The sequence below is a fragment of the Hydra viridissima genome, unplaced genomic scaffold, assembly GCF_058129835.1.
Source record: "Hydra viridissima isolate aposymbiotic clone 2 unplaced genomic scaffold, HvirCarnegie_v1 scaffold_16, whole genome shotgun sequence".
Taxonomy (NCBI): Eukaryota; Metazoa; Cnidaria; class Hydrozoa; order Anthoathecata; family Hydridae; genus Hydra; species Hydra viridissima.
The window spans coordinates 6,377,381-6,401,384 of record NW_028324315.1 but is presented as its reverse complement, the minus strand read 5'-3'; the positions used below and the strand labels follow the sequence as shown (position 1 = coordinate 6,401,384).

Genomic DNA, 24,004 nt, shown 5'->3' with positions numbered 1-24,004 from the left:
AGATTTAATGATTATTGAAAAATAAATTTCTTTAGCCACATTCTCTGCCTATTGGTGAGGATGATGCAGCTGTAGCAAAACATCATCAGGATATGATAATTGAATACCGTAATCTTTGTCCAGATATGAATATGCTGATTGATTGTCAGCAACATAGTTTGTTTATGTGAGCAAAGGATTTCGATGGACGTCTTTGCATAATTGATCTAAAAGCTAAATACCCATTGCTCTGCTCTGCTCAATTGGTAGGCTTTTAACTATTCTCTTGATTTTATTTTTTGTGTGTTCCAACTTAAAAATAATCTTTATAATAATGATGTTAAAGCTTCTTAGTGAAAATGAAACTGAGATTTGGAAAAGATCTCGATAAAGAACTTCATCAACAGATGGAGGGTATGGAAGATAAAATCTTAAGCTTGGTTAAATTAAAGTGTAAAGACGATTTTATTTCTGAAATTTTTGCTGAAATTGAGTGTGAAATTAATGAAAGCACTAAGAGAGGTAATAAATTTTGTGTAATACAAGAGATTTCTGTTTTCCAAAAAAATTATTGCTAAAAATTTTTATGTTTTTTTCTGTTAAATATTGTTTTATAATTTGATTCTGTTTTATGTTTCTATTGTAATTTTTTTTTACTATTACAGATGCTACATTCAATAGAGCAATTCTTTTATTTCCACAGCTATTCAAAGAATCTGTCGAAACCTTGGTTACATTTGATGACACTCCAAAACAGAATACACCAACTATTGCAATCCCTCAAGCTCAAAGGTTGACATCAAAATTTTGTAGAGTTACATTAGATAGCCAAGAAATAGTTGAACATTATAATAATGTTGATATCTCATTAGCGGTGACTTGTATATTTGCCTCTTATTTTATTTACGATATACAGTAAATAAAATAAGAGTCCTGTTCAGTTGAAAAACACATTATTTTTTTGAACACATCATATTTGGTGTATCAAATAAAGAAGTCCCTGTAACAATTCACAGGATGGTAAATACTTTGTGCAAGGTTATTGATTTATTTTAAACTTATTTTATATCGAAATCTTAACTTCAACTGCCTAACATAATTTTCAAATTGTAACATTTATAAAGCAAGAGAGAGAGATTTACTAAAAAATGAGTAAAATTTCACCTTTTATATACCGTCTATTGTTTGTTTAGGTTTAGCTAATTCTACGAAGGGAGGCAATAGAAACGTTTCAAATAAAGCAACTTTTAAATTTATTTTGTCCAAAAGTCTTGTAATTTTTTATTGCTTATAATACATGCTTTTTGTTAATCTATTCGTTTTTTAATTCATCATTTTGCATAACAAGTAAATGGTAAAATGTTAAATCATTTTTATCACTTGATATAAACTTTTTGGAAGAACATGGATTAATTTGTTTGAAAAAATAATAAGTTTTAATAAAATTGTTAGGCTAAAAAATTATCCGAAAACTCAATAATAATTATTAATTATGGTTTTTTTTTTTAAAAAAAAAAATTCAAAGATTTGTCTAGTGAACATTTTTTCAGTCAGATGTCTTGAATCTGAAATAGTTCTTCAAAAACAGTTCTTTGAAGAACCTTTACAAATAGTTTTTCTTTTAAAAAAAGGTTCTCTTTAGGGTTCTTTGAAGAACCTATCCGGATGATTTATCGGAACTATCAAGAACTCTTAGGTTCTTCGAAAAACGGTTTAGGGTTCTTTAAAGAACCTTATCGTAAGGTTCTTCCGAAGAACCCGTACAAAGGGTTCTTTGAAGAACCTCTACGGGTGCTCCCTCAGCACCAACGTCAAGAACCCTCAAAGGTTCTTCAGAGAACCATTCGGCTTTAGAGTGTATATAAAAACTTCAAATTTATCCCATGTCTTACATAAAACTTAAAAGTAGCTGAACAAAAGTTAATGCTTTTATAACAGAAAATTCTTTAAATTATATATTTAATTTACAAATAATCCTCATACATTATTTTGCAAATAAAAAATGATTAATACAAATATTGCTTAAGTTCGCAAAGGTATTCATACACCAAACATTTCTTTAAAGTATTATACAGTTAAATCCAGATAACTCGGACACCGGTTAACTCGAACTTTTATTGTCGAACTGCTTTATTTGGTCCCTTGAAAACTCAATTATGGAGTTCGCTTAAATCGAATATTCGTCTAAATGGAACATTCCTTCAGTCGAACATTTCCTTGGTCCCTTAAAGTTTCAATCTACCTGGATTTAACTGTATAAGCTTGAATAACTTTTAAACTCACAAAGTGAAAAAGTGTTGATTGGAAAATTAACTTGGATATCTATAAACGTTGCATGATAAATTCAATTTTATGTAAAATGTTTAATAAATGTTGATAAGAAAACTTCTTTTGAAATAATATCTTATAATAATGTACTAACAAACAACTCACCTTCATCCACTTAGAATTGTTAACGAAAATTAAAAAAGAAGAATGCATGTATAAGAAGATTTATCACAAATTTCTTTTGATATATAATCAACTGAACTTTCAGTTCTGTTACATTCCAAGAATTCTATTTCATGATGCCTAGGAAAATCAGGATTGTTTTGATCATTGGCGAAAAATCTAACCGAAAAGGGAATTTTTAGGTTAAAGTCTTTTAACTGCCTCCTTTCATCTTCTTTACCCAAATACATTTCCAGCGTTAAATTATTTTCTTTCCCACTAGAGAAAATTGCAGGCTGTAAGATATAACCGTTGTATATTATCCACTTATCAGATATCCATTTCTTTTTATCTTTATTAAACTCCATTTTTAAACTGTACCCATGATACTCTATTTTCTCCTTATCTTTAAAACTGCGAATATGAGGTTTGCTAGTGCCAAATGAACAAAACGTCTCAATAAATTCAGTTTTTAGAGATCTATTCAATCTCTTACACAGTAGATTATTATGGTTTGTACAAGAAATATTTTCGACTGCATCGACATACCAGTCTAAGAAACCAGACCACTTGCATAAGATAGGATTATTACGAGACAAGACAGTTTTTAGAAACTGTCCGTCCATGTGTTCATACCGACATTCAGCAAGCAGAGCTTCGATGTTTTGTTCTGTTTGTCTACTTTCATCGGCTTCTAACCAGTTCAATACAAACGTCATCACACTATTTTCATGAAAGGCAAACCCATCGTTAGACTTCAATAGCATTAACAAGCTTGAGAAGTGAAGCTTGTTTGGTAGTTCACCACACCCAACGCATTCTAGCGGGGTAAATGACTTGATGAGATAGTGGGTGCAATAACTAACTAAAAAGTCCTTTGTTAGAACATGGTTGAGAGAACTTTCGTAGAAAGCTAAACGATCTAACACTGAGTTGCATTCGTTGATTGTTGCAACGCTATCATATTCAACAACTGAGGATCCTTGTTTATGAAGCGCATCACACATATATCGATCCCCAATCTCTAGAATATTAAGTAGTTTAGAAAGCCCAATATTGTTTAGCAAATCAAAGTCATTAAAAGAATGAATGTGCAACTCCACATATTTGCTATCACCAGGGTTACCATTCAAATTATATTCTTTTTCATATTTATTCTTCAAAGATGAAGTAGTATTATGAAGAAGTTTTTCAAAGACTTTACGGTTTAGGCGCAATACCAAACTCTGAACTGGAAAAGAAACTTCTTCATTGCATCTCTCAATTTTGTTATCTAATTGAAATTGATGTATGTATATATATATATATATATATATATATATATATATATATATATATATATATATATATATATATATATATATATATATATATATATATACATACACAGTATGCAAAAAAAACTAATCGTACACTTAAAATAAAAACAATTTTAAAGATTACATCAAAAAAATGAGTTTTCCGTTAAAATATTAAGAAAATTTTTTTAGCTGTCAAGTATTATTTTAAGAATTTATTTGTGTGTTGGTGAAGTAATTGCTTTTCATACCTATTAAATTTTACACAATTGATCGAATGATGCATAAAATTGACTGCAAAAAAAATAATCCTATGCTGACAAAATAGGTCGTTATTTTAGCATAAATCGAGCAAATTGAACGATCAAACTGAAGTTTGTAAAATTGAAAATAGTAATTTTTTAAATACACTTTCGTTCTAGAAATAAAATATAGTGTTTCAGCAAAATGGCGTCAAGAAAACAACATTTGTCTCTCCATCAACGAAGCCTCGTAATTGGTTTGAAAAATCAAGGAAAATCCTACCGTTAGATCCGAAAAGAAACAGGAACCCCTTTTACGAAAGTGTCCTCAATTGTTAAGAAGCATAATCTGATTGGAACCGTTGCTAGTGTGGCTGGCAGAGGACGAAAGCGCAAGACCACCAGTGAAAATTAATCGCAATGTTATCATTAATGTAAAGAAAAATAGATTTGTTTCGGCAGCTAAATTCGCTTTAAAAGTTCAAGAAGATCACAATATCACAGTAACCCCTCAAACAATTAGAAATCGTATTAGAGAACAAGGATATAGAGGTAGAGTTGTTCGAAAAAAACCTTTTTTAACTGCAAAACAAATGAAACGTCAATCAGAATTTGCAAAGAAGTACGAAAAAATGCCGATATCATTGGAAAAAATTTTGTGGTCAGATGAGTCAAAATACAACCTCGTCTCATCGGATGGAGTTCAGAAAGTATGGCAAAAAAATGAAGAAGCTTATAAATTAAGTTGTTTGCGAGGTAGTGTAAAGAATGGAGGAGGAAATGTGATGGTTTGGGGTAGTATGTACCCTAAACCATATTTTTGGGGTAGTGTGTACCCCAAACCATCATTTTGGGGTAGTAGGTAGTATGTTTGGGGTATTTGGAAAGGAGTGGGGAAATTGACATTTATTGGTGAAAAAATGAATGCTTCAATGTATTGTGAAATTCTCAAAGCCAACTTGACTATTTACCAAAAAATTGAGAATGAAAGAAGGTTTTATACTACAGCAGGATAACGATCCAAAACATACCGCTAAGAAAACGAAGGTATACTTTGAAATAAACAACATCAATGTTTTGGAATGGCCATCTCCCACTCCGGACTCGATACTAATTTTCATGAAGTTTGATTAGTATGACATTATTTTTGAACTGTACGACATTATTTTTCTTGCAGTCAATTTTATGCATCATTAGATCAATTGTGTAAAATTCAATAGGTATGAAAAGCAATAAATTCACCAATACACAAATAAATTCTTTAAATAATACTTGATAAGATATACTTGAGTGGCATAAAAAGTTGGAAAATTTGTTATTATTACATTGCCGCTAGAGGTGGCTACGTTAATGAGAGTAAGATGTTCTCATAAAATTTGGTTTCAGAAGTATTTACAAAATTTCTAAGTTCTCCAATGTCTTGAGCTTTTGCAGTGTTTGCATATAGGAAATTGATATAGATAAAAAGTATAAATACACTTTTCTTGTATTTAAATGTTTGGACTAGACCTAAACTTTCAAATATCATTTAGCTTCTGCCGATAGGTTCTTTGCCCTTTTCAAACTTAGATCCTCTGAATTCACTGATGGCGATGATAAGTTTTAAAAGGAGGCAAAATGCTCTTTTTTACGTAGAGGACTTGCTGTTTTTAAGCAATATCAAAAGGGCTTGATAGATCCGTCTACTTAATGAGTGAAATCCATTCCGTAGGGAAAGCAATCCTTTTTATTTTTCGCTTCCGTTTTACTATGTCTCCATTAGCTCAATCACATGGGATTTGGCTGTGTCCAGGAAGTGCATAGTCTACATACACTGATGTCGGAAAGGGACTTTTCTTTACAATGCCCTTAAAGTATGTATAAGTAAACCGATTCTTGTTCTGCGAGGAGCAGTTATCCATAAACAAGATAAGCTTTGATATTACAATAAACAAAATAAGCTTTACTATAGCAATAAACAAGATAAGCTTTTTTCATTATATATCAACACTTATAAGTGTAGAAATATAATGATCTTGACAAGAGATCATCTCATTAGTGCTTTTGGCAGCAAAGTGTACTTCATGCAAATACATTCTTGTTGATTTATATAAAGCGTGTTTTTTTGAAAGAATAGAAATTTGAAATGGAATAAAACAAAGATGATTTTTTAAATTGACATGAAGTAGACTTTATTTGAAAGATTATCTTTTGGCATTATAATTCAAATATGATTTCTGGCATTTGACCGCCACGGCTGGCTCTGACAGTCTAATCAGGAGGTCCAATTTTCAATGACTTTTTCCAACATTCGTGGCCGTATATCGGCATAAACGCAGAGAATGTTATCCTCCAAGCGGTCAATTGTTTCAGGCTTATTGGCGTAAACTAGCGACTTCACATATCCCCGTAGAAAATAGTCTAGTGGTATTAAATCGCACGATCTTGGAAGCCGATTCACGGGTCGAAATCGTAAAACTATGCGGTTACCAAAAGTTTCCTTCAACAAATCAATTGCGGCAAGAGCTGTATGACATATTGCACCATCTTGTTGAAACCACAGCTCCTGCAAGTCATGGTTGTTATCATGGCTCTATTGCGGTCACCATTGGCGGAAACGTTCTGACCTGCATTGTTTTTGAAGAAGTACGGACAAATTATTCCACTAGCCCATAAAGCACACTAAACAGTTTTTCTCGATAGAATGGTGTTACAACATACACTTGAGAATTATCTTCACTCCAAATACGGCAGTTTTGTTTGTTGACGTAGCCATTCAACTGAAAGTGAGCTTCATCGCAAACCAAATTTCACTTATGAAAATCGGGATCAACGGCAATCTTATTTTGGGCACATTCACCGAATCTACGTCTTGCTAGGTGATTGTGAAGCCTCAATTCTTGCACGAGTTGGATTTTGTGAGCAACAAACCAAGATCTTTCCGCAAAGTCTTCCATAAATTGGATGGACACATCTAATTGCTGAGCACAAGGGCAGCTAAACTGAATCGAGTCTTCCTCTATTTTACGCCCTATAGCAGCAATAACTTCTTCTGTACGCACTGTTGGAGGTCTCTGTGGATGCGTATTATCATTTAGAGTAAACGTGGTTCGAAAAAGTTCCATGGTTAATCGAATTAATTGCTCTGATGGACAATAATGTTGATCATAAAATGACGAAATGTGCGATATGTATATTGAATAGAACCATGATTTTCAAAATAAATTCGCACAATTTGGAAGCGTTGTTCAGGCGTCTGTCTATTCATGCTGAAATGCCAAACCAAAATCACTTAACAGTTGTCAAAATGACCGCCAGTTAAAAAAGTGTTGCTAACTTACATTTCTATACCTTTAAAAAAACCCCTTTAGATTGTTATGAACTCACATGTAATGTATCTAGAGTTCTCTCTTATATTACTCTTATCCTATACCAATCAAAGGCAGAGGCAGAGGCAGATTTTTTTCAAAAGTCATGCAAATTGCCGCAGCGTTTTCAGGTCTTTAAATAAAGTATTATTGGTTGCTAGTTCACCAGCCTTTATATCAGATATAAATCTCTGACATCTATTCCAGATGTCAGAACGAGGAAATCTAAGTTTGATATTGAACTCAAAATTAAAAATCTCATGCTACAACCAGTATTTTACAAATCAGAATTGTTCTGTATAAACAAATGGCATGTTTCCGCTACAGTTTTCTTTTTAGCATTGATTCTTTTATGCCATGCTTACCAAAACAAGGTGCGTGGTAAATAGAGAAAACCGCTTTGCTACTTAGCATCTTCTTTTCTGTCAATATTTACACTTATGCATCAACGTAGGTACACGTTTTGAGTCTCATTGTCCTTAATAAAAGTTAAAGCTGTAGTAGTTCTTCTCTCATCTTCAGCAAGTTTGTTCAAAGATTTACAGCAACATTTCTTGACGAAAGGCTTATTTGGCGGCTTGAACTTTTTACCATAAAATGTGTGCTTCTCGTGAAAAGATACAATTTACTTGTTACTATTAATTTTATAATACTGAACTTGTAGAGACAAGATTAATATTGAATTTTATAATACTGAACTTGTAGAGACAAAATTAATATTGAATTTTATAATACTGAACTTGTAGAGACAAAATTAATATTGAATTTTATAATACTGAACTTGTAGAGACAAGATTAATATTGAATTTTATAATACTGAACTTGTAGAGACAAAATTAATATTGAATTTTATAATACTGAACTTGTAGAGACAAAATTAATATTGAATTTTATAATACTGAACTTGTAGAGACAAAATTATTATTGAAATTGATTCAATGGACTAAATGGGTTTCCTTCCTTCATATCCCAATTTTTGTTGCGAAATAAATAACAAAAACTTAAATAAAAAGTTTAAAATCCGTAACCCATCAGATCACTGTAGCACTAATAAAAAGTTCCTTCTAATTGCTATCCATACAATACTATAGCACAATTATGATGAAGTATGAAAGGGATCAAATCAATTGCCATAAACACTTTATTACTAGCGGAAGGAACTAGAACATTTTTCCGTCTTAACTTCGGGCAGAAAAATATTCTGGTTCCTGTTATCCAAGATAATTTTTCAGGCTATTGAATGTGCTGGAGGTTCAAATGACTATTAAAACACACAAAATTTTCAACACATTGAATATTTTATTATATATCAATCAAAATAATTAGTACGGCCAAAGAAATTTGCCTATGAATTTCACAAAAATGCATAAGTAAAGTCTTGATAAAATTACTTTGTTAACGTTTACCCAAGTTTTGAGTTTCATTTCGCGACAAAAAGTATAAACAGATATATATCTAACAAATATATATATCTAACAAACTGGCTAAAAAGTGGGTGCAGTTTTAGGACACTGCAGTGTATTATAAATTAAGCAAATAAAAAAAAATTAAATCATGGTATAAGAAGAATAAAAAACTTTATTAAAAAAATTGTAAAAGTGGTAAATAAAACAAAATCAGTCAGGTATTTTGTTTCAAAGTTTGAGGTTATCAAGCCTTTATAAATCCCCAAATTTATTCCTTTTTTTGTTTTTTTGCGGTCTTTTTTGGTCGGGCAATAATCCTAGATACGCAACAAAGACTTTGAAATAAGGTTGATGTAAAACTATGATATAAGGTTGTTTTCCAAATAATGGTGCAGGTATAATATTTCAAATAGTGGAAAAAATGGACCAAAATAAAATATTAGCATTTTTTACATTGTTTAGTATATTAGTGTTATTTGTTTGAACACACGAGGTACTTTTACAAATAACAGGAGACCTAATATTAATTTAGTAACAAGATCTAAACATTAACCTAAAATTACGTAACAATGTTACTAACAGTCGGTATAACAGTTATTGCCAAGATGTAACAACCTGGGGAATAATGATCTAGAATTAAAAATACCTTTCTGATCGGACTCTTGACCTAGATTTTTTCCAAACTTAAATACAAGTGTTTAAAACTAAAGATATAAATGATCTTGTTACCTCTAACTTTAGAAAATTAATACCATTTCTTTTACATTTTAACAGTGCTAGCCTTCCTTTTTGTACCTTGGGTTGCTTTTCATCAATTTGCACGTTTTCTCTATCCCACCAGTGTTTTAAGTTAAGAAAATTAAACTAGGTGATCAAATTGAGCAAAGTGATTGGATAAGTGAAGTTAAGAACTTTTAGCATCGAAATACTGGGCTTATTTACTTTTTATTCACAAAAGTTGGTATTTCTATTTTTTGGCTCGCTTAAAAGAGAACATAAGTACATAATTTAGCTTCTATATTTTTACAGCACATACAGCGTAACCCAAAAAACAGCAATAGCTGTTTGGTTTGATTTTGACAAAAACGTCACTTAGGTACTTTTAGCACTAAGTTCTTCAATTAGACTTTCATTTCTAAAGTTGGAATTGAGTTTCAAGGAAAAAAAGTTGACAAAAATAAATTAAATTAATATTTGTATGTTTAATTTTATTGAGAGAAAAATTAACAAAACTAGAAATAGTTACCGGCATCTTCATTATGTTTATCCGTTTCGTCTTGTGCGCCCTCAAAAATACGCAATGTTACGTCGCTCAAAAATTTGTTCATGCAAATGTTGGTGAGGGACTTATTAAATTCTTTCTTTATTCCAGAAGTTTTGTTAACTGTTTTGGTATCACACATCTGGTTTTGAAGATTCTTGGGCTCATTCATTTTTTCGGTTCTATAAAAGAAATAGCTCATGTATGGTTTAAATATTAGGTGATGTATGAACTGTGTTAGTTTTTTATCTTTTAACAATTTTTCATATGAATGTTTTAATTAATATTTGGTTTTAACTAGAACAAAAAAACATCAATGTTATTTGAAAATATTTAAAGTATGTAAGTGATGGCATGTTACTTCATTGTCATTTTCAGAAACTTAACCAATATTATCCAAAGTATCCAGTTATATATCAAAAACTATTTCATCAGAAAAGTGAAGAAAAGAGAAACTTCTAGTATCAATATTTGTTCGGTATGACACTTGCATACTTTTTATTTCGGACTGTTAGTTGTATTTGCTTTCAAAATCTTTGCAGCTTTTATAATAATTCAATTAAATAATGTTAAATAAATCTTTTTCTTTTTTGACACAAATTTAACTCAGTGAAATTTTCCGAAGTGTTTTCAAATCCGTTGTTAAAAGTTGGAAAAACAAAAACGCTTGCAAAATAAAGTTCACAAATTTGAGTGCTTATAAAATTCAAAATGACCGGATTCTTGTCACAAATCAATTCAAACCATGTTTTTAGAGTTGGCTTGATGGAGACTTTAGTATTGAAGAATTCATCGAAAAAGATGAGAACGCTGCTTCATCCTCATCATAATATACAAAACATGGACAACCTTCCAAATAATTTAGAGAAATAAATCTTGTCAAAATGATCTTAATTTTAGTAAATCAAGAAATTTCTACAAAAATATTCTACAAAAGCGCTCCTAACAAACTATTGAAGAAACCGCATCGATATTACGAGTAAATACACAGGCGCTTTTGAAATATTCAGCAGAACGAATTGTTAAAGAGTTTTATAGAATGATAAATTGTTAAAGAGATTAATACAGATCAGGTTCCCCTAAATAATTAGGGTATGAGGGTTCAACTGGGTGTTTTCAATATTAAATAACATAATGGAACTTCAAGTTGATGCACATCCCAAGGATGAATAAATTGTATCTTATTTTTTAAAGTTTGCATTAAGTTCTAGAGAAATATTCATTCGCTATCACTTCTTGGTATACTAGAAGAAGCGACATCAGAATTTTAACATAAGCAATCAATAAAACATCGAACCCATCATGCTAAAAAACGATCAAGAGTCGATAATTTACATGATGACTTCTTTCATGCCATAAATTGATCAGACAAATTCATCAGTTCAATATGAATGACAAAAAGACAACAGCAAAATATGGCTAAGAGATTTTATTATCATTATTGTTGTTGTTATTATTGTTTTTGTTATTATTATTATTATTATTATTATTATTATTATTATCATTATTATTATTATTCTTATTATTATTATTATCATTATTATTATTATTATTATTATTATTATTATTATTATTATTATTATCATTATTATTATTATTATTATTATTATTATTATTATTATTATTATTATTATTATTATTATTATTATTATTATTATTATTATTATTATTACTATTATTATTATTATTATTACTATTATTATTATTATTATTATTATTATTATTATTATTATTATTATTATTATTATTATTATTATTATTACTATTATTATTATTATTACTATTATTATTATTATTATTATTATTATTATTATTATTATTATTATTATTATTATTATTATTATTATTATTATTATTATTATTATTATTATTATTATTATTATTATTATTATTATTACTATTATTATTATTATCATCATTATTATTATTATTATCATTATTATTATTATTGTTATTATTATTATTATTATTATTATTATTATTATTATTATTATTATTATTATTCCTATTATTCCTATTATTCTTATTATTATTATTATTATCATCATTATTATTATTATTATCATTATTATTATTATTATTATTATTATTATTATTATTATTATTATTATTATTATTATTATTATTATTATTGTTATTATTATTATTATTTTTATTATTAATATTATTATTAATGTTATCATTATTATTACTATTTTAATTATTATTATTAATGTTGTTGTTATGGGGTCATTGTTGTTTTTATTGCTATTGTTATTATTATTATTATCATTATTATATTTATTGTAATTTCTTATTATCATTATTACTTTTAACTTTATTCTAAATACAGTTTTTAATACCATTATTATCATTATTATTGATATTACTATAATGATATTCCCCACAAAATCTAATTAAAAATATGCGGAAGCATTTTTTTAACAAGATTTAGTGGAGGCCCAGGAATAAAATAAAACAAGTAGCGGCTAGCAAAGAAGAAGAAAATGGTGGGAAAATAAAGCCGAAGATGCCATTTACCACCACTACAGTTATTGTTTCAGTTAGATTTGCTGTATGTTTTAGTATGTTAATACTCACAGATATTAGATATAAATAATTCTATATTCAAACGTAAAAACTTCATGGATATATTTGCTATAATTTTCGGACTGAGAGCACCCAAAAACATTAGAATCAGGCAAAACTATTGTAAAAGTTTTGTTTTATCGCCGGTTTGTGTAATCATTAAATAGTTAAAAATGGATTTTCACAAATTTTAGTATCAAACAAATGTTTACTCACTTGACTTTCTTTTTCCTCTTCTTTTTCCTCTTCCTTTACTTCGTTTTGTTTAAAAATTATTAAAAAAGACAAAATATATTTTGTAATAAAAAATTCTCGGAATCATATGAATATATCAAATCAATCAGCTGACATAAAAAAGTTAAAAATAAATTTAATGAACAACTTCACTGTATGTGAGTATAAAATGAATTTATTATCTAAATAAATCATGCGAAGTTGTATTAGTGGAGATAATTCTTAGAAATCGTTTATTATTAACGAATTCGTTATTTTTCCAATCATAATTTATTAGTTAATAAAAGCAATTGTTATAAATGTATCATGTACGGTAAAATTCAAGATGATTACAGCTAAAAATGAACCAACTTGTAAAATCATTTGCGTAGCACTTCAATAAGACATCAAGAGGGAGCGTCTAGCATTAATGTTGACGGTTTGTTAACCACATTTTTGGGGAAATACTTGCAACCAACTTGGTAAAACCGAAAGATTTTACCAAAGTATTCAACCTCCGAACAATCGTTTGAGAACTTACGCAAAAAAACTTAGTAATGGCCGCTCTTGTTCATATATAATGGCCACACCAAACATTCCACCCATAAAAGTTGTTGAGGACGTTATGAACCACTTAAAGTAGGATTTAATGCAGTTGCTAGATGCAACTTATTTCAGCCTTTGTGGCTAAAAGGGTTTTAAATACGCAAGTAAGTTTTAATTGACCCCAAGAAACATTCCATTTTTAAATATAAGTTTTGCGCAGTTTGACAGCAGAGTATATTAGAGTGTAACGCAAAGATAGGCTTTGAAAAAGCGTTTGAAATCTATTAAAAATCTGATTTTAGGTATCAACATCCGTATCAACCCTTACTTCAATAATAAGTCCATAACAATCCAAATAATGTCTTTTTTCAAACTCAAATTTCTATGCCACAGGGGATCGAAAAGTATTGAATGGCGTTTAAAAAGATATTTGAATATGACATCAAATTTAAATATATTTTTTTTTTTCGGTTATTTTTAAAACGATATTTTAACTTTTAGTTTGACATTCCGTAAGTTTTTACTTAAGTGTCCGACTAAATCTTCACCATAAAACAAGTTGCTACTGCTGCATTATCTTTTTAAGGTGGTCCTCCACAGAAAAAGCTAACTTTTGAAAGCAAAAAGTTTTTGATTTAATTTTTTCACCAAAAATGTGGTTCTATAAACTATTTACAAAAATCAACTTTAAAAAAAAAAAATGTCTCGGTTAGCCAATTATTTAAAAAATGAATGAAAAAACTAGCATTTTTTGTGACAAGCTAGCAATCAAAATACTTATCATGTCAAGCTGAAAATTGGTGTATATACTTATTGAGTTATATTAATCCGGATGAGAGAAGCATTTTATATTATTCACAGTATATAAAAAGTTACAAAATTTGAAACAAACATAGAAAAATTGGTGGACAAGTGGCCAACATTAGTCTCATAAAAATGTACTTTCCTTATTTTATTTTATATATCCTTCTCTCATCCGGATCCTTTTTAATTATGTGAAAAATAAAAAAAAAAAATTAGATAAAAAGCTTAAACGAGTCCAAAGTTATCATGTTTTAAAGATTTTTATTCGAAGCAAAACTTTATTCTGAGAAAACGACAAATATATAAAACAAAAGAATAAAACCATAATAAAAAGTTCACAAAAAACATATCAAAACCCTCCAGGAATATATTTCGAGTTTTTTTCTTCATCATCTTTGCCTAAGTAACCCTTTTTAATTGTTCTTAGTTGTTTTCTTCTCTTTTTGACACGGTCAGTGGACTTTTGAAGAGACTGCTTTATAGTTTCTTTCTTCTTTTCATTAAGTTTCATAGGTGTAACATATCCTGTTAGATGAAACTTATTTAGTACAGAGAGGATTCCATTAGGCCCTTCATTAAATTCAATAACAGATGAATTAACTGCAGACTCTAAGACCACTCTACCCATAAAAACATTTTTTGGGCAGCGTCTCCAAATAATCTGGTTGAGTGCCTCGTTGGCGTTTTGGGTCTTACCATGGAGACATTTTTTTAGTAAATCATCTGAAGATAAATCAGTAAATGTTGGTTTCAAAATGTTAAAGACTGCAGCAGAAAGATTCACTTGCTCTACATAAGTATTTACACCATGAACTCTGTCTAAAAGATACTTACACCAAGTCTCTGAATCTCTTGGGCACATATGGTGTCGCCATTCCTTGTCGTCAAAATCTGTGCAATGAAACAAAACGGCCCAAACATCTTTTTTCATAGCATACAAATTTTCAAGATTGTTTCTAATGGCTAGGCCATAGAAGTTGTGCATAGAATTGATCACAGGTTTAGTTAACTTTCCTCTTCCATGGAGTGGTGTTTGTTCCTTTGTAAGTCTTAACAACCTTACGAAGTCTAATACCCATTCTCTTCTGTACATGGCCAATACATTCCAATTTTGTGATTTTAATGTTCAAATCTTTGTAAGGGTCGCTTTCAATTACATCTTTAAAGGAGGAACATGGTTTTAATTACGTCTTTAAGAACCAACATGGTTAATAGTGCATTGATGATTTGCAAACCATTCTGCATATTCTGGAGTTGACTTTTTATTTTCCCAAGAGACACAGCCATGGCAAAATTTTGAAAGTACTTCAACATCAATACATTTTTTATCAATGATTGTTGCTACTACTCCATTAAGGGAGGAATATCCTCGGGTTTGCCAAGTTCCATCAATGGTAACACGTTTTTGATTTGGGCATTCAGAATTAGAACGGAAGCTTTTAGCAGCTTTTAGCAGCTTTTAGCATGCTTTCACCAGCTGCTGTATGATATGCTTCCTTTATAGAACCTTGAGTATGACGATGATAACAATTGTTTGTGATACTAAATACGTTCCGCAGAGGAAAAATGTGCTACGGGCGCAACAACCCCAGCGGTTTTACTAAAATATTTTTCCGGTCGTAAAACTGTTTACCACCGTAATTTTTTCCGACTATAAAGTTTAAATTTTTTTCGATAGCTTTTGGTTAAACAAGCAAAAAAGTCTTTTTGAAACAGTTTTGGCTGATTCTAATGTTATTGGTGCTCTCAATCCGAAAATCAAAACAGCTTTGCCCATCAAGTTTTTGTGTTTAAATATAGAATTATTTATATCTAATATCTGTGCGAATAAACATACTGAAACATACAGCAAATCAAGCTAAAACAAACACTGTAGTGGTGGTAAATGGCATCTTCGGCTTTATTTTCCCACCATTTTCTTCTTCTTTGCTAACCCCTACTTGTTTTATTACATTCCTTGGCAATGGTAATAATGATACAATACCAACAACAATAACAACAATAACAACAACAATAATTATCATAATAACAACAGTTTTAATAATAACAATAACAATGATAATGATATTAATTATAAAATTACTAATAATAATAATATCAGTAAAAATAAAAATGATAATAACAGACACCATTAATGTTCAATGTACTCCTGAAATTAATCATTATTACTAAAGACAATATAAACTTTTCTTCTTTTGTTAATTTTTTGCGAACCACACATTTCGTAATATGCAAACAAAACATCTTTATTAAACCTGCTGTTCAATAAAAGGGCCTAAAAAACCACTATAAAAAAGGGGCCTAAAAAACCACAATAAAAAAATGAAAATGCTTTTTGATCCTTGTACTTGCAGATTTCCAAATCAAAGTACTTTTTTTTTAAGGATATACGAAAAAATATTTCCCATGTTATACTAGGCCACTTTGCAACTGAGTATTTTCTGTTTTTCATAGATGCAGAGTTTGGGTCAATTAGATTTAAAGCTTTTAGATTGTTCGTATATGAATGATTAAGCTTTTCTCCTGTTCTTCTGCTATTTCTGTATTTAATTCCAATGCAGTAAATTCTTTTTGACAGATAAATTCAAAAAATCTTCCTAATTTTAAGTGGCATGTTAAATGGTACTTTCAAAAATTCATTTCTAAATAAACTAATTTAAACAAACAATTAAAAAAAATAAGATTAGCGTTCTCAAAAATCTTTTCTATACAATTTTACCCTGCCAAGAAAAACATTACATTAGGTGATTCATAGTTGTCTCTTAATTACAAAAAGGTCTATTTATTAAAAATGTAATAAATTATGCAAATTAAGATTAAGTCATTCTGTAAGTCAGGGATGGCTAAAACGAGGCTTGTAAGCCGCATGCTGCTCTTGGAATTTCATTGCAGGTCTATTCGTATTAACTTCACCTAACGACAAAACTTGTTTCAAAATGAATAAAGCAAATGCTAACAATAAGTCACTTCGCAACAGCATTAAGAAAAGAAAAATTGATGACAAGAGAAGAATATTTCATGAAGATTTTACAGAAAAATTTGCATGCATTGAAAAAGAATATAAACCAATATGTTTAATTTGTAATATAGAACTTGTTCATAACAAGCAAGGGATGTTAAACACCACTATGAAACTAAACATAAGTTTTCCCGGTAAGTGTAAAAAAAATTAATACGTTTACTTTAAGCACTCTTTTTCGTAGAGGCTATAAAGTTCTTAAAATAATTGTAAAAGCCAGTTGGATAAATTTCGAAGCAGTTATTTGATTATTTTTTTAAATTCGTTTTTGTTTAATATTTTTGTTAATTGCTTTTATTGTTAATATTTGATTATTTTATCATTTATATTGGTAATATTTATTTACTATATACTATTTATCTAGAAAATAATTAACTTTATATTTTAAGATTGTTTTATTTTAGATTGTTTTAGACTACTTAATATAATTACTAAGCTCGGGCGTCTCGAAACTATTTTTGTTACGAGACATTACGATGCGAGATCTCGAAATGACACTGAGTTTCGAGAATAGTTTCGATCGAGATCATGGTTTTCACAAGTTTCGAGAATTTGTTTCGAGAGGTTACGAGAAGTAACGAGATTCTCGACTAAGAATTGGCCACAAAATTTCCCTTCTCGAAACGTGACAACTAGACAAGAATAACGAGATTTAAAATATTTTTTCGATATTTCTCGAGATATTACGAGACAAGTTTTCTAATTTTTCAAATATATTGAAAATTCTTGGAACAAAAGGTTTTTTGTTCATTTTTGTTCCTAAATTTTGATTAAAATAACAAAACACTATTTCAATGGCCACTTAAGCAGCCATTGGCAGTCCTCATCGTGAAACATTCCACTCTTTTTTCAGTTTCTACCAGAATGAAGGGAAGGTTGCATCTGGCCAAGTACTTGGGAATATCTATGTCTCCACATAGCTGCTCTTTGTCCTGCAACTTATACCTCATGTATGCATCAATGTTTTTGACTTTCTCAGGTGTTGATGGTCGTATCGCTCACCTTCGTCGTACAACTAAAACTTAAAAAAAGTAATAAATAAGTACCTTTTTTTGTAAAAACTAAAAAAGTTTTGGATTCATAAGTAAACAATAGAAAAATGATTCAAAAATCCTAAATCAACAATGAAATTAATACTCAGTAAAAACAGTTTAATACAGGTTAATTAAAAGGATTTAAAACACTAATTCACCTGCTCTAGATTCTGATAGGCAACATCTCCTTAGCGCTTTATCTCTGCCTTTTCTTTTTCCAAAGCCAGCCAGATTACTGAGTGAGAACTAATCATGTGACGCCTCATAGCACTGGTGTTTCCATCTTTAAGCTTAAAGACATTGCCACAGTTGTCAATGTTGCACTTCGCAAAAACTTTCTCAATGCCATTTTCGATGACTCTTTCCTCAGGAAAGTGCTTCCATATTTCTGTCCTTGGACGAACTATGTTGTTAGACTAAAAGTATGAATTCAAATATCACTATCAAAATCAAAAAAAAAATTAAAAAAAAAATTTTTCAGGACAATAATTAAATACATCCAATCTTTAAAAAGTTCTAGGAACTACAAAAGAAAACTTCCACTTTCCCGGAAAATGATTACCAAAATTTGTATTGCAATTAGCCAATTACTTCAATACGACATTTCATCTACATGACAATGCAAACTTGTATGTGTAAATATGTTTATTTCACTGACATCATTCACTTTTAACTTTTAACTTAGTCATCTTATTAAAAAACTAAAAAAAAGTTCTAAGTAATGAACTAAAGTAAATAGACACAACAAAATAAGCAATAAATTATAAAAATATATAGTAATAAAGTGTTTTCTTACCTGATTCTTTGTAAAAAAGATGATAATATTGTTGAATAACAAAAAAATATTATATTTTTAATATAATTTTAACTAAATTCATTAAACTTTTAAAGTTTTTTAACTTTTAGCTCTGTTTACAGTGCAAAAAAAAAAAAACAATAACAATTCAGCTGTCACGCGCGTCAATTCTCGCTCTATCTCGGAATGAAGTAAATACGAGATTCTCGTAACTACTCGAAAAAAACTCAAAAAAATCTCGAAATGTTTGAGATTTTTTGGTGACTTTTCTAACCCAATCTCGTAACTTCTCGTATCATCTCGTATCATCTCGAAATAAAAATCTCGATTGAAATTTCCAAAACATTTCGAGACGCCTGAGCTTAGAAGTAAAATAATGAATATATATAAATATAATGAAGTAAGTAATGAAAGGAACATTAATGTTCCTTTATTATGATAATTTATTTTCTTTATTATAATAATTTATTGGAATAACTTGTAAGTTGAAGATGATTATCTTAAACGTGCAAGTAACTCTAATAAATTAAAATGATTTTAAAAGTTTTTTTGATTGAAACTTTTGTATAAATACTTGACAGAATTTAACAAAACTTACGTAAAATCAATGTGTTATTTGGTTTGCGCTTAAACCGTCTCCTACACGTGTTTTTTCAAGATTTAAGTTCCATACTGAAACCTCTATTAAAACGTGCTTGAAACCTTGAAAGACATGTATTTATAACCTCAATAAACACGTTTGAAACTTCTTAAAAAACGTATTAAACTCCAGTAGAATTCCCGTGAAATCAACGTGTTTTTGATATACGCCTGGATCGTTACAATTACGTGTCTATAAGGGTTTTTAATCCAAAGTGAAACAAGATATGCCGGCTGGGTAACTTCATTGGAACTTTGGAAGATAGCGCCTGAAGTTAAGTATCCTCAGCTGAAAAAGATTATAAAATTTATTTCAATTTTTAGTTCAACATACACACGTGAATCTTTATTTTCCACTATGAAATTTGTCAAATCAAAGTATCATTCAAATCTAACCAGTGAACATTTGTCAGAATTACTTTGAACACCAACTACAAACTTGAAACCAGATTTTAAGGAACTCACCAGTAAAGTTCAGAATCTTAGTGTCTGATTGGAAAATTCATAACTGTTGTAATTTTGTTACTTTTTTAAAAGTTTATGATCTGCAACTACTACAATATGCGGATTCTGGCTCATTGATACTTTTCCATACTTAAGGAATTCAAGATGGTGTTGTGTTTTTAAAATGTAAAAATGTTATTAGATTTCCATCTCATTGTTAATATCATGCCGGAACCTGCAAAGAAGTATAAAACTGTATCTTTTTCGTAATTTATTCTAGACCAAAGAGTTTATCATAATCCATAAATGTAAAGCACGGTTTTAGTTTGTAGTGTCCAATGGCTAGGGTATGAATGCCGTCTTGTAAGATGTGTCTTTTATCATCGTTAGCGCTGAGAGCGACTTTGTTGATTTCTTCAGTGTAAATGTTATGTTCATGTGATCGGAAGACGTTCATGGTTGCAAGCTTTTCCATCTTATTCATTAAGCAGTCACCACAAGGTATTGATAACTTCTTGAAAGTCATCCCCTTCCTGTAATTTTTTCAAGACGTAAAGACACAAGTGACCACAATAAGACGTATCACCAAACTGAACTCTCTCGCTGTTATAATAAACCGGACTTTTTAAATAATCGACAAGTTCGACAAGAGGAGGCTGAGCGTAAGAATCAAAGCTGTATTTTTTATCTCTGTCTTTATACCAGCACACCCAATGAAACCCAACAGTGCTTGAATCTCCTGTATTCACAATTCCACATTCTTTTTTTCTTGTCTTTTCTGGCAATTCATCCCTCACAAAAACACCTCTAAAGTTTTTTTTATTTTAACTGTTTAGCAGCCTTTATCAATTGAAAGTTAGTTAAAGCCTCATTGGGTAAAACAATTCCTTCTACGTCAATCCATTGAAAGTCGATCATTTTTTTAATTTCTTAAAAAGTTTATCCGAATTTTTTAACAAGCGATTTTCATAGAATAGCACCTAAAAAGGGTATGCTATTAAAGGGTGAGTTAGGTCCGAGTAATAATCCAGCTCCAACAGATTGATAACCTTTTCCAGTTTTAATGAAGAGTCCATCACCGTGAAAATTTTTAGTCCATGGGGTGATAAACAATCCTTCTCCACCTAAAGTTTTTATCTTCATTCGTTTTCCATTTTTGCTCATGTAAAAAAGACCTCGCCCAGCAATTTTATCAACCATAGCAGATCCGGCAGAAGATCCTACACTTGCTAGCAATCCGGTGGCTAGAGCAGGAACTACTCTTGTGGCAAGAGTGCTGCCTAACATACCTAATAACGGTAAAAGAGCTCCGATGAATCCACCTTCAACTTTCGAGTTGTATGCAATTTGTCTTTTGCTCAATTTAAGAGTGCACGGGTACCCTGAAGGTGACCTAAGACCTTATAACATATCCCATTAATTTTTTTTTTTGATTTTGAAAGTAGTCTATAAGTACATTTCAAAACTATCAACATTTAAATCCTTTTATGGTAGCTTTTCGAGAAAACTTAGTAAGAAGTTTTATAAATAACGATGTTTTAACATTAAAATAATATTTTTCCATCGGCCATTATAGCTGTTTTCCATCGGCCATTATAGCTGATTGCAACCACGCGATTGGTGATAATAATATTTATTAGTTTCCGATTGGCTTATATTTGTTGTCAACAAAAGACTTAATAATAATGAAGACTTTAGTTATAACAGCGAGTATAATTATAAAATTACTGTGTATTTCAATTTGAATACACAGTAATTATTTTAAAGTAAGTAATTAATTTGAAAATATATAAATTGTTTCTCAAGAAAAGAAAAGAAATGCCATACTTTGCTTAAGATCATAACGAGTTTTTAAAATGTTTTTGTATATGCTGTTTGAAAAAAGGCAATGATTTAAGATGCATTCAAACCAAATGCAGTAATTCATGCCCACAAAAAGGAAAAAGTTATGAAAATCCTATCAAGTGATTTTTTTGGGAAAACTTCTCTGTTGAAAACCCTGATCTGCCTAAAATGTTATGTTCAAATTGTAGAAAAAATCTAGTGAGTTTAGAAAAAGCAGATTCAAGAAGCTTTTTATTTACCGCTCGACCTAAGTACGAAGGTATGTTTTTTCTAATAAAAAATAAGTCAATAAAAACTATTTAATTTTTTCATTATTATTATTTTGCTTATAAATAATATTATGTTTTACATTTTAAAAACTAATTTCTTGTTACTTTTAGGTCTTAATACTAGAGTTATTCGAGGTGGGAAATGTGAATGTTTTATTTGTGTTAATAGGCGTACAAATGGTACTAAAATGGCAACTCCTCCACCAATGGTTTCATGTGAAATTAATAAAGATATAGATCACATTCAAAATAATGTGATTTTTTCTTCAACCAATGAATACTTTGTTCTTTTTAGAAGCTGTTTTCAATTTATAGGAAAAGGTGTTAAGCATCCTTGCACAAAGTTAGCTAAGCAAAAGAATTTGGCGCATATTGTACTATCTACCTCACCCGTAACTAAAGGAAAATTTTTATAAACCACAACCAACAATTTAGTAACCAATGACACAGAGATAAAATTGAACACCTTTGGCCCTAAGAGACTTGTTGTTTCTGTTGGAGTAGTTGAACCAAAAACACCTTACTTTTCTCTCTCAAAGCTGAAACAACTACAAAGAAAACTTCATGCAAGATATAAATTGTTTACTACAGAATTCAAAAAATATACATTACTTTAAAAAACGTTCATTTTTTTAAACATTTGTATCCAATTTACTAGTGACTATAAGATGCTAGAGATTGCTCAATTTATAAGAGTGAATGGAGGCAGAAAATCTGTTGAGTCTTGTTTTTCCAAAAAGTTAACAAAAGAAAATAAAAATCTATTGTCTTTGTTTGATGCTGAGCAATAATGCTGATGAGTTTGTTGCAACAGTTTTACAACATAGATCTCTTGAACCAGATAATGTAGATGTTTTAGTTGGGGTAGATGGAGGGCAAGGCTATCTAAAGGTTACCTTATCAATAACATTGAAGCCAGAGCTTGATGCACATTCAAGTGTAAAGAAAAGACTGAAATATTCTGATGAGTATGGATAAAAAGATTTTAAGTTTACTAGTGTTCACAAAACTTTAGATTTGGCTGTATTACCCTCTATTGATGAAAACTAAGCAAACAAAAAAATGTTGTTGGATAAATTTAAACTTAACTCTCTGGTTTACTCTATTTCAGAAGATCTAAAGATTCTTCTGCTGATGGTTGGAAAGCAGTCAGCAGCTTCGAAGTATCCTTGTCCATTTTTCGAAACAGAATTACCTAGTATGCTGAGAGCTGAGTCATATTCTCTAACTTCTTTGTGTGAATGGTATAACAAATGGATGGCTACTGGAGGAAACATTGCAAAAGCTAAATATTTTAGTTACGTAGTTAATCCTCCTTTATTGACTGGAAATGTAACAATGAAGATCTTATCAATTGCCAATATACCAGGCTTACATATTTTGCTAGGCATAGTAGACAAACTTCTCAAACTAATTAAAAAAACTTGTTGAGAGCACTAATCAAGGATTTTCATTTTAGTTAAATGTAGTATTTATGCTTTAGTAAATATTTCTTTTTTAGAAAAAAAACTAATTTACTTAGAACTTTTTATCTCAAATTCCAAGATCATTCTATAAAACCACTCTATTCCTGTAAATTTATCTTATCTTCTTCAATAAAAAAAACTAACTTTAAAAACATTATAAATTTGTCTATATTCAAACTAGAAAACCCAAGTTTTTATCAGAAATTATTTCTAAATCCGATCCCAAAGTGTCAATACAATAGCACAAATAACCAAACAAATTTTATATGGCCATTTGATCCACTCTCAGGGGTCTTAGTATGAGTCAGAGGGGTAATAACCTCTAGATTAAACAAGTATTGTAATTAAGTTTTCTCGAAAAGCTACCATACAAGAATTTAAATGTTGACAGTTTTGGA

General features: G+C 29.7%; 3 protein-coding genes and 1 pseudogene across 5 annotated transcripts in view; 3 read left to right on the top strand and 1 right to left on the bottom strand.

The window, feature by feature from the left end:
- Window positions 1-1,290, top strand: part of LOC145198037 (uncharacterized) — a 61,755-nt gene extending 60,465 nt beyond the window's left edge. The window contains exons 24-27 of the mRNA XM_090073487.1: window positions 36-245; window positions 326-501; window positions 645-1,017; window positions 1,173-1,290. The gene's annotated coding sequence lies outside the window, so the exon portion shown is untranslated. The remainder of the gene's footprint in view (window positions 1-35; window positions 246-325; window positions 502-644; window positions 1,018-1,172) is intronic.
- Window positions 1-24,004, top strand: part of LOC149877743 (uncharacterized) — a 392,865-nt gene that overhangs the window by 239,209 nt on the left and 129,652 nt on the right. The window lies entirely within an intron of this gene.
- On the bottom strand, window positions 1,912-12,869 carry LOC149877761 (uncharacterized). 3 transcript variants are annotated; one of them, XM_090073959.1, is made up of 4 exons: window positions 12,748-12,869; window positions 9,949-10,145; window positions 2,413-3,682; window positions 1,912-2,301 (listed from the first exon to the last, which is right to left on the bottom strand). In XM_090073959.1, exons 2-3 carry the CDS (start codon window positions 10,133-10,135, stop codon window positions 2,442-2,444), a joined length of 1,428 nt encoding a protein of 475 aa, XP_089930085.1. In that variant the 5' UTR covers window positions 10,136-10,145; window positions 12,748-12,869; the 3' UTR covers window positions 1,912-2,301; window positions 2,413-2,441. The 3 variants fall into 3 exon arrangements, with proteins under 3 accessions (XP_089930085.1, XP_089930086.1, XP_089930084.1); XM_090073960.1 differs by having other exon boundaries at window positions 1,912-2,163; XM_090073958.1 differs by having other exon boundaries at window positions 1,912-3,682.
- On the top strand, window positions 21,845-22,556 carry LOC149877760 (uncharacterized; annotated as a pseudogene).